We start from the raw sequence: 12,330 nt of genomic DNA, 5'->3' as shown, positions 1-12,330 counted from the left end.
GTGTGTGTGTGTGTGTGTGTGTGTGTGTGTGTGTGTGTGTGTGTGTGTGTGTGTGTGTGTGTGTGTGTTTTCAGGGTGTTGACTTTGTGGTTTGATTATGGTCACTGGCCTGAGGTGAATGAAGCCCTCGTGGAAGGCATCAAAACCATTCAGATAGACACGTGGCTACAGGTAACAGGCTGATACTCATTTTTGGAAGAAATCCATACACATATTATGTTTGTGCATATATGTGTGTGTGTGTGTGTGTGTGTGTGTGTGTGTGTGTGTGTGTGTGTGTGTGTGTGTGTGTGTGTGTGTGTGTGTGTGTGTGTGTGTATGTATGTATATCTCTGTGTATGTTTATAAGGCTAAAAAAATGTATCTCAAAATATTAGAATATTTCATGAGATCAATAAAAAAAAGATTTATACCACAGAAATGCCAAACTTCTGAAAAGTATGTTCATTTATGCCCTCAAGGCCTTTTGCATGTATTCTTGCATCAGTGCACCATGATATGGAGGTGATCAGCCTGTTGATCTACTGAGGTGTTGTGGAAGCCCAGGCTGCTTTGATAGTAGTGTTCTGCTTATCTGTATTGTTGGGTCTGGTGTCTCTCATCTTCCTCTTGACAATACCCCATAGAGAATCTATGGGGCATTGCCAAGGTAGTTATCAAGTCCAGTATAACCATAGTCAGCAAACCAGTTACTAGTAGTTTTTGTACTATGAGCAGGTGCCACATCCTGCTGGAAAAGGAAATCACCATCTCCATAAAGTTTGTCAGCAGATAGAAGTATGAAGTGCTCTAAAATCTCCTGGTAGACAGCTGTGTTGACTTTGGACTAGATAAAACACAGTTAACCAATACCAGCAGATGACATGGTACCCAAAATCATCAGTGAACTTCAAGCAAATTGGATTCTGTTCCTCTCCACTCTTCCTGCAGACTCTGGGATGTTGATTTCCAAATGAAATGCAAAATTTACTTTCCTCTGAAAAGAGGATTTTGGACCACCTGTGACCTGGTAAGACACTTCTGACATTGTTTCTCTGGTTCAGGAGTGGCTTGACATGAGGAATTCAACATTTTTAGTCCATTTCCTGGACACATTTGTTTGTGGTGACTCTTCTTACATTGGCTAGCTTTAGTCTACTTTTTGTAAAGCTCCCACAAGTTCTTGCATCAGGTTTGCTTGACAATCTTCGCAAAGCTCCGGTCATCCCTGTTACTGTGCATCTTTTCCTGCCACACTTTTCCCCTCCAGTCAACTGTCCATTAATGTTCTCTGATACAGCGCTCTGTGAACAGCCAACCCTTTCAGCAATGACCTTCTGTGGATTAACCTCCTTGTGGAGGGTATTCAATGTGTCAACAGTCAACTCAGCAATCTTTCACAAGATTGTGGTTGTTTGCAATGAACTAGACTGAGAGGTTCAAGGTATTTATACTGTATAAAAATTTAGTTACTCAAACTTGAAATGAAATATTCTAATATTTTGAGAGATCTATCTTTCTTTCTTTCTTTCTTTCTTTCTTTCTTTCTTTCTTTCTTTGTGGAGCTGTAGTTTCTGAAATAACAGACAAAAAATATTGAACTTTTTCATGATTTTCAATTTTTTTAAATACACATATATCAAGGTTCATATACAAAACCCAGTAAGCCTAAAATCACACATTGTTAGTTGAGGCCAACATGCAATTAATTCACTGCTTTGGGGACTATGAGTGTGCCAAATATTGAATAATTTGAGCATGCCATTTTCATTACCCGAGGTCATCAAAATATGGCCATTGGGTATTGTGAAGGTTTTGCGTCCGTCCGTCTGTATACTCCACTACTATTACTACTAGGATCTTCAAATTCACAGAGAACACTCTTGGGACACAGACCTTGGACAAGTTCAAAGATGGCTAACCTTGACCAGTTTTACAAGGTCAAAAGATCACATTCTGTTTCCTATTTTTATGCTGTGGATCATGCAAATCCACTTTTTGGGGGTTGGGCAGGGTGTTGACAGCCAATCAGAGTAGAGAGCCACCATGATGTCACTGGCTGGTCTCTATGGTTGCTAATTCTGTATTTCTGGGTAAATCTAACATCTTTTTCATATATTATGTAATCGCTAGCGACAAAGAAACACTTCTAAAACTGGAAAGGCTATTTTTGTAACCTTATATCACCTCTGGAGTGATTTAGAAGACACCTCACGGATGTCGTCATGGTGATGTTACTGGCTGGTCACTTTGGCTGCTAATTCTGCTGCGTTTCTGGGTAAATATACAGTGGGGAAAGAAAGTACTTGATACACCTGCAATTTTGCAAGTTCACCCACTTACAAGTTATGGAGGAGGCTGACATTTTCAGCATATGTGCAGTTCTACTGTGAGAGACAGAATTAAAAAAAAAATCCAGGAAATCACACTGTATGAGTTTTAAATAATTTATTTGCATGTCATTGCATGAAAAAGGTATTTGATACATTAGAATTCTGGCATTTACAGACCTCTTAGTTCTCCTTTAAGAAGCCCTCTTATTCTCCTCTCATTATTTGTATTACCTGCACCTGTTCAAACTCATGAGTATAAAAGACACGTGCACACACACAAACAAACCCCAACCTTTCCACAATGGCCAAGACCATAGAGCTGTGTAAGAGCACCAGGGATAAAATCATCGACCTTCACAAGACTGGAATGGGCTACAGGAGAATAGCCAAACAGCTTTGTGAGAAGTCTACTACTGTTGGTGCAATTGTCAGAAAATGGAAGGAGTTCAAGACAACACTAAGTCTCCCTCGGTCTGGGGCCCCCTCCAAGAGCTCACCACGTGGTGTATCAATGATCTTGAGGACGGTGAGGAATCAGCCCAGAATTACACGCCAGGACCTGATCAATGACCTGAAGAGAGCTGGGACCACAGTCACAACGAGGACCATTAGTAACACACTACACCGTCATGGATTAAAATCCTGCACCGCACGCAAGGTACCCCTGCTCAAGCCTTTACATGTCCTACATTTAGTCTCTAATTTCAAACAAAGGTTTTTGTACCAAGTATTAAGTTCTGTATTTCTAATGTATCAATACCTTTTTCATGCAATGAAATGCAAATAAATTATTTAAAACTCATACAGTGTGATTTCCTGGATTTTTTCTAAGATTCTGTCTCTCACAGTAAAACTCCACATATGCTGAAAATGTCAGCCTCCTCCATAACTTGTAAGTGGGTGAACTTGCAAAATCGCAGGTGTATCAAGTACTTTCTTTCCCCACTGTAAAAAAAAAAAAAATATATATATATATATATATATGTATGTATGTATATATGTATGTATGTATGTATGTTCTCCACTCAGATTGCAAAAGCCATTCACAGATTAACCTCTCTGTCCATCATTTACCTGTATTTTGGCATGCTTGGCGCCAGAAAGTTATGTTGGATCCAAAAGGATCCAAAAAGGCTAGGGCCAAAAGTTATATTGGATTGCTTCCCACTGACCAATAGCATTAGAGCTTACTGCCAACAGCTAGCCAATCAGAGCACGGCATACGAAGGTCAGGAACTAGCTGACAGACGCTGGTTGAAAAAATGGCAACAAATGTGTCAACAACAGCAGAAAATCGTCTGCCAGCGAGGTTTGCTGAGTTCACAGAGGAGGAACTGGTGGAAATACTGAACTCCAAGGATGCCAAAAACACTAAGAAGGTAGACAAGCACGCTACTGACGTTTTAGAAGCATTCATCGCATCAGAATAAATCATATGCTGTTCACAACAAAATAAATTTATCTAATTTACTTGAGTCTTTGTTGTTTGCTTAATTTGGGAGGGGGGTGGACAACATAACAATTGATGGATGGCAAGTCGTCCAACATAGAGAAATATTGGATTCAGAAAAGTTATATTGGACTCGGCTACACCTCATCCAATATAACTTTTCTTCATCCAATATTTCTCTATGTTGGAATCCTTATCATCCATTATTTGTATAATATATATATATATATATATATATATATATAGTGAGCAGTAATGTTTAATAGAAAGTTTTTTTAATGTGAGTGCAAATTTGGGGAGCGACCGCTTCTAATCGGTTTAAGCAGAAAATAACATCACAGATTTTGTTGAGCAGAATCCAGCTTGGCTTGTATTGTATGACTTCCTTTTAATATTGGAGGTCATTTCTTGTCACTTCATCAACATTTATCCAAATTTAAAAATCTTCTACTGACCAGTTAATTGACCATACATGAGGATGAATTAAATGACTTGGTCTCAATCTGCACACTCCATTAAAACATGCAGTAAATTATTTCTGCGAAGGACACCTTCGCAATTTTGTCAAAGGGGCTCAAAGAATAGTTTATTACAACATAGTATGACCTTATGAAGGTGGCAATAAAACTTCGATTTGTCTTAATTTTGTGGTGGTTCTGAGCAGGCTGCAGGATTCCAGTTTGTCTTCATTGTCTCATATTTGGGTTGCAGCATGCCAAGCAGAACACTTATGATAAACACAAACACTTGAAGCAGAAACAAGATGTGACAAACTGAACTTAAAAAATAAGTCACTCCCAGACTTGTAAGACACTGGAATGTTTGTACTTATCACACCTGGATATCTTTGCTCAAAAATGAGCAGTTCACACTTGGCTTTGAGTGATTGCTGCTCATCAGTGATATCAAAATTAATTGCTTCAGTATTATAAAGATCTTTGTACCACCAGATAACTTTTGTTAAAAAAAAGCAACGTAGCAATGTCCTTAATTCAAGCTAAATAAATATCTTAATAAAAGAGCAGCACTGTGTTCATCTCAGTGTTTAACATATGTGTCACTTGTAATGTCTCCAAACAGTTTAGTGATCAATCACTTCATTCTCTCTGCACTTTCACAGGTGATCCCTCAACTCATAGCCCGTATTGACACACCTCGAGCCCTGGTGGGTCGCCTCATACACCAGTTGTTAACAGATATTGGGCGGTATCATCCCCAGGTAGGACTGCTCAGGCAACAGCTTTTTTTCACTATGTAAAACAACCACACACTTTTTTTTAACAGTTTTCAGCTATGAATAATTATTTCTGTATTGTTTTGTGTTTTCCGAAAAGGCTTTGATCTACCCCCTGACTGTGGCCTCAAAGTCCACCACCACAGCCCGACACAATGCTGCCAACAAAATCCTAAAGAATATGTGCGAACACTGCAACACGTTGGTCCAGCAGGCCATCATGGTATGAATGTTTGACATTTTAAACATATCAGTAAATAATTCTACAGCATTTGCTTGTGGCAGAAGTGCAGGTTTGACCAAACAGGGTAAAACTGTAATATCTGTGGATTTAACATCACCTGTGTATCCAGTTTTTAAGATGTCCTGATAACCGTTATCTGCTGTAACCTGCAGTAATTGACTTGCTAAATAGGACTCTCTCCTCCATGTCTTTCTGTCTCCATCGCTGTCACTGTTTCCTCATGTATGTGCCCAGTTTTAGTCGGGCATTGTAGAAAAACCATCACTAAATTACAAAACCTGACAAGTGACAAAGTTTTTTTAATTCGGCACACAAAATATTCAAATAGAAAAAAATGAACAATTCCACAAACAAACACAGACAAAACTAGTGAGTCCGAAAGGGCATGGGCTGAAGCAAAGCTTATTAGCGCCCACCCCTGCTAGTACAAGTCCAACAATTCTAATCAGTCATATTTACATAAATATAAATTCACTACTACATGTCGACACACAGACATACACATCAATATACTATTCACTTATAATTATATTTATATAGTACCAGATCAAAAGAAAGTCGAATCAAGGCACTTTACGCCAGTAAGGACTAACCTTACCAACCCCCAGAGCAAGCACTAGGCAACTGTGGTGAGGAAAAACTCCCTATAAGGAAGAAACCTCAAGCAGACCAGGCTCTTGGGGGTGACCCTCTGCTTGGGCTGTGCCACATATACCTATATACATACGTATATACTTTACAAACATAAATATATACATACATATACACAGTCACTTATATACATATACATATACACCTACCCATATCTATATATCTACATACGCATATACATACCCACACATTCAAATATACAATAAGTCCCACTTATAAATTGAACATTCCATATAAATCAAATTATATTTGCTTCTTTATGATACTTAGACATAATGTTCTTTTTGAGTAGTTTCTTAAATCTCACTAAGGTACTACTCATTCTAACCTCTGTTGAACATTTGTTCCATTTCCTCACCCCAACCACAGACACACAAAAACCCTTTACATTTGTTCTTACTGGTGGTTTCATAAAAATTGCACAACCTCTTAAACTATATCTGGATTCCCTCAATCGGAACAGACTCTGGACATGTCTCGGTAAGGCTTGGTTTTTCGCTCGAAATAAAGTTTGAATTGTAATGTAATCGACCAAATCAATGAATTTTAATAAATTTAAAGACACAAATAGAGAATGAGTTGGTTCACGATATTGTTTATTGCAGATGATTCGTATGGCTCATTTTTGCAAAAGGAATATTGGATTGGTATTTGATTTGTAAGTGTTTCCCCATGACTCAACACAATATGTCATATATGGTACCATCAGAGAATGATATAAAGTAAGTAACCCTTCTTGCTGCAGTAGGTCTTTGGCTTTATACAAAATGGCTATAGTTTTTGACAATTTTGATTTCACATAATTTATATGTGGTTTCCAGCTAAGTTTATTATCAATTATAACACCTAAAAATGTATTCTCTGTTACTAACTCAATTTCCTTATTGTTTATAGTTACATTTTTACATTTGGGTGCCTGTTTATTTCCAAATATAATACATTTAGTTTTCCCAAGGTTGAGTGACAACTTATTAGCGTCAAACCAAACCTTAAATTTTTCCAGTTCTTTCTCCACTGTCCAGAAGCTGTTCAAGATTTTCACCGCTACAGAACACAGTTGTATCATCCGCAAAAAGGACACATCTCAGTGAACTCGACACCCAACTTATATCATTTATATAGATTATAAACAACAAAGGACCCAGCACTGAGCCCTGCGGCACCCCACATGTGACATCCCTGAGTTCAGAATTTGTATTATTGAATTGAACATACTGAAATCTGCCTTGTAAATAACTAGCTATCCATTCATATGCCAGACCTCTGATTCCATATTTCTGCAGTTTACTTAATAGTATTCCATGGTTAATTGTGTCAAACGCTTTCTGTAAATAAAAAAAAAACACCTATTGTGTATTGTTTATTATCAATTGCAGTTGCTATACTTTCCACAAAGTCCATCAAAGCATGTGATGTAGTTCGAGACCTTCTGAATCCATATTGTTCTTCACAAATGATGTTATGCTTCAGTAAATAATCATTTAATCTTTTAGCAAATATTTTTTCCAAAATTTTGGAAAATTGTGGCAGGAGTGATATAGGTCTATAATTAGAAAATGTGTGTTTGTCACCAGTTTTAAACAAAGGAATTACTTTGGCTATTTTCATTTGAGAAGGAAATTTACCAGTACTTAGTGACATATTGCAAATATAATTGAACGGTTTTACTATACAATCAATAACTTTTTTTAATAAAGCCATATCCAAATTATTAAAATCAGTCGATTTCTTACTTTTTGAACCATGAACCAGATCAAGTATTTCCCTTTCATGAGTACCACCAATGAACATTGAAACAGATTTGTTAAACGTTGAATTATTTACCCAGAAGTTATTAGTTGATGAGTCAATCTTACTGGCAAGATTTTTACCCACATTAACGAAGTATTCATTAAAGTCTTCAGCAATAGACTCGTCGTTATCAATCGTGATGTAGTTGTTACTCTGAAAAAATGAAGGATAATCTCTAGTTACTCTATTCTTTTTTACTATTTCATTTAATATGTTCCATGTGTTTTTGATGTTATTTCTATTTTTGACAAGTAACTCATTATAATATGTTTTTTTACTGAGTCTCATGATATTGATTAACTTATTCTTATATGTTTTATACTTACTTTCAGCTTCCTTAGTTCGTAGTTTTATGAATTGTTTATATAGTACGTTTTTCTTTTTACATGCCCTCTGAAGTCCCTTAGTTATCCATGGTTTGTTGCTATATTGATTTCTATATATTTTGTCAACAAATGGACAGTGTTCATTATACAAACTGGAAAAAATGGAAATGAAAGCATCATATGACCTGTCAACATCATCAACAAAAACATCTGACCAATTCTGACTTGATAAATCCTCCCTTAAATTATCAATTGTTTTCTACTCATGAATTTGATACTGCTTCGATACTTACAACAACCCTCCAATGCAAAGACTGAGAAAACTGGCAAGTGATCACTGATATCACTGACCAGTAGTCCCCCACTAAGATTACCGGATATAACGTTAGTTAAAATATTGTCAATGAGAGTTGTTGAGTCCATAGTTATTCTGCTAGGATGAATGATGGTTGGAAACAGTCCTAAACAGTACAAGGTGTTTATAAATGAGGTAATTTGTGGATGATTGTGAGGGTTTAAAAATCTATATTGAAATCTCCACAGACAAATAAATGCTTATTTCTGTTGATTTTGTTGTACATTCCTAAGATAATGTCTTCAAAGGTGTCAATATTTGTCCCAGGAGCTCTGTAAATGCAACTAACAACTATGTTTTTGGAGTTTATAGATGTCATTTCTATGGTAACACATTCCATGATGTTGTCCACTGTAAATGACATGTTGTTAATGAGTTTACAGTTATAATCTGACCTTACAAACAATGCAACGCCTCCGCCCCTTCTCGTCTGCCTATTAACCAGGAACAATTCATAACCATCAAGATATACCAGATCTTTATTATCCTCATTTAACCATGTTTCTGAAATTGCAATAACTGAAAAACGTTTTTTGGATGTTTTCAAACAATCATTAATAGTGGACAGATTACGAGAAAGACTTCTGCTGTTGAAATGTATAATTGAAAAATTTTCATCATTGATTTTATAATTTTTGAATTGTTCTTCTGTAAAATATTTGCACTGTCTCACAATATTCTCACTGAAAAAGGTATCAGGATCATTTTCAGATTCGAAGGGATGGTTAGCAGAGTTATTATAATTAAATGTATCTAGACAGAGCTCCTGGGCAGAAATAAACGGATCATTATCCTTAGTCATTATGTCTCTCTTGTCTCCGGGTGTAGATGATGTGGATGAGTGGGTTGCTCCAGTCTGCATCATGGTGCTGTGATGTGTTTGAGTCCTCATACCTATTGTTCATATTTGTCCAGCTCCTCGATGTTCCTTATTGCCATGACTTTTGCTTGTTCTGGTGATCCGTTCAATTTGATGAATATTTTACAGTTTGAAGTCCATGTGTGCTGGATTTTTCCCTGTTTCTTTAAGAAGCGTGCTTTCCTGGCGATGTCGGCATTCCGTTTGGTGAGATGTTCATTGATGAATACGTTTGTCCCTTTCAGTTTTCTTCCTTGTTTTAACAGTGCTGTTTTGTGTTTTCTGTTGATGAATCTCATGATGACGGTTCGTTTATCACCGTCATTTCTCCAGGGCAGAGGGTGGCACGCTTCAATGTTATTTAAATCCATTTCTATACCTTTAGATAGGAGGAAATCAGCAACCTGTTTTTCCACAGAGCTGACCTCCTGTTCACTGGGCTCCCCTCCGCTCTCATCTGTTACCGCCAGTGCATAGGACCGTGGTTTGATGTGAAGACCTGTGATGATGACGTCGTTAATTCTGGTGTACTGCTCCAATTCAGCCACTCTATTTTCCAGCTGCACCAGATGCCGGTCTTTCTCGGCGTTATGGAGCCGTAATGCCTTCACCTCCTCCACCAGATCCATGATTGATTTCTGTTGCTGCTTCACAACAGAAATCTCCTCTGATAGAAAGTCCAGAGATTTTTTAATATCGTCACCTTCCTCCGCTGTCAGAACCTTCTTAGGCCCCATGGTCGGCTTATGAGCAGCTTGTCGATCGCCGATGTTAACAGCCTGCGTTGTTTGTCACCGGGATGGATCTGCACTGCGCTGGTGCCGCGCGGCCTCGGTGTTTCCACACTGATGGATCCGCGGTGGCTGCACGAGGCCTCGGGGAAGCGGCACTCGTGACGCAGCGCGCGGCCTCAGTGAATTCACCACGTTGGGCGGACCTCGGACGTTGTTGCTGTCCAGTCGCGGGGCTAAGTTGCCGGTTGAGGTGGTATTCCCGCTGTCCGGGTTGGCAAACACCGGCGTGGCAGATGGCAACCACAAACACCACCTCTGAAAACTCAGGTACAAACTTTTTGCAGCTCGCTCTGACGACACGCAGCTCTGACTGACTGTGACTGACGCAGCTCCGATAGCTGACGCAGCTCCGATATAACCTAATGTTTTTGACTACTTTTCTGATTCAATCAGAAAAGTAGTCAAAAACATGGCCTTTTCTTTGGACTGTACTGCATATGATCATAAAATAACTTAAAACAATGAATGCATTTTAAACAAGGTTCTACCCATCCTTTTTTGTGGTGGGTGGGAGTTATCGTTAAAGACATATTGTACCTATAAACATCTAGGTTTTTTAAATATAGAAGTTTTGCAATCACCTAAAATGTAGAACATAAACATCTATACATTGTGATGATGAGAACAGTCTGATTGTTTTCTTCCACTTTATGCAGGTGAGTGAGGAGCTGATCAGAGTTGCCATTTTGTGGCACGAGATGTGGCATGAAGGCCTTGAAGAGGCTTCACGGCTTTACTTTGGTGAGCGTAATGTGAAAGGCATGTTTGCTGTGCTGGAGCCTCTACATGCCATGATGGAGAGAGGCCCACAGACCCTCAAAGAGACCTCCTTCAACCAGGTGTGTTGCATGCTGGGTCATGCTTAGGAAAGTATGTCATCTTGTCATAGTGTCATCAGGTTTTTTCTAAACCGGGTAACAGGGGTGTTGCGTCCCCTTATTCGCTGCATGTGCCCTCTTACTGAAATGCAGATTAAGCCCGAATCCCATGCATTTATGTTACTATGGCCGTTGAAAAAAGTTCTTATCCTTAATGATTCAGATCTTCAGATTTTGAAAAATGACATTTTGTAACAACTTATTAGAAAGTTGGCGAATTGGTGTAATATTTCATATAAGAGATGTTAGCCAAGTAGAGATGGTGCCTATGATGATTTTAAATCTGTATGGAATGATGCTTTATGACATGCTGGAATTTGTGTAAAAATTAAACAAACTTAAATTTGATAAAATGTTGAAGGCAATCTGCTGGGTGACATGGCTCGACTAGTCAAACAACAGAATAAACAAAAAGCGCTGAAGAGTAAATTTATCAATTGCTAACAACAAGAGCTGTAATCCAATTTAAAAAATGTTTAATTCATTTTATTTTATCTGTATAGTGCCAAATCACAAAGCTGCCTCAAGGCGCTTCACATGAGTAAGGTCTAACCTTACCAGCCCTTCTAAGCAAGTACACAGGTAACAGTGGTAAGGAAAATATCCCTTTGGTGATAATGAGGAAGAAGCCTCAAGCAGACCAGACCCAGAGGATGACCCACTGCTTAGGCCATTCTAACAGTTACAAGGTTTTGCAAAGTTTTACAAAACAGAACATGATAGCAAAAGATGAATTTGATGAGAACACTGCATGGAAATGTTTATACATAGGGTTTAAGCACAAATCTGTGGGTGCAAGCGTTTGATAATTGACACCCCTGGGCATTAAAGACTTGAACTTTCATTCTTCAGCAAAGATGTCATTATTACCAAACACCTCAGAAGTCCATCAGCTTTTCCCAGGCATCTCTTGATCTCAAAGGCAGACAACCTGGATCCTTCTCTTGTTTCTGTACTCTGTGCATGTAACTGCTGCTGCCTGCCTTTGGGCAGTGGGGTGAGTTCTGAAGGGAATGGGCATGACCAACAAACAGGTCACTCACTAACAGATAAGTGAATGGCCAAGTTGTGTGTCCAAGGAAAAGAGGAGAAAGCACTGACCAGTTTTTCATTATTGCTACAAATGCGTATCAGCTCTGACTATCAATTATTTTGTAATTAGATAAAAAATAATTAGTAGCAGTATCAGCTCTGAAGAAAACATATGTTTAATATTTAATTTAGTCTGCAGCGACTTGACAGAGTGGCTGCTTTATGCAGAAAGGTTGTTTGCTACATGAATAAACATGGTTCTATTTCATTCCTCCTGACCGCCAGAGGGCGGTGCTTTAGCACCTGGATAACTACATGTGCGCAGCACAGAGGTCAAGAATATATACCAACAAAGTCACGCCATTGAATGTGACCTGGGTGACGTCACTGGTTGTCTTTATTTA

General features: G+C 38.4%; 1 protein-coding gene across 2 annotated transcripts in view; it reads left to right on the top strand.

Annotated features, from left to right (window-relative positions):
* The window catches only part of mtor (mechanistic target of rapamycin kinase), a 427,661-nt gene that overhangs the window by 376,077 nt on the left and 39,254 nt on the right, over positions 1 to 12,330 (top strand). For both annotated transcript variants that reach the window (XM_034171997.1, XM_034171996.1), the window contains exons 41-44: positions 75 to 171; positions 4,883 to 4,981; positions 5,097 to 5,219; positions 10,673 to 10,855. In XM_034171997.1, coding sequence (XP_034027888.1) covers positions 75 to 171; positions 4,883 to 4,981; positions 5,097 to 5,219; positions 10,673 to 10,855 — 502 coding nt within the window. The remainder of the gene's footprint in view (positions 1 to 74; positions 172 to 4,882; positions 4,982 to 5,096; positions 5,220 to 10,672; positions 10,856 to 12,330) is intronic.

Source organism: Thalassophryne amazonica, chromosome 6, assembly GCF_902500255.1.
Source record: "Thalassophryne amazonica chromosome 6, fThaAma1.1, whole genome shotgun sequence".
NCBI classification, from domain to species: Eukaryota; Metazoa; Chordata; class Actinopteri; order Batrachoidiformes; family Batrachoididae; genus Thalassophryne; species Thalassophryne amazonica.
This window is presented reverse-complemented; position numbering and strand designations above follow the sequence as displayed.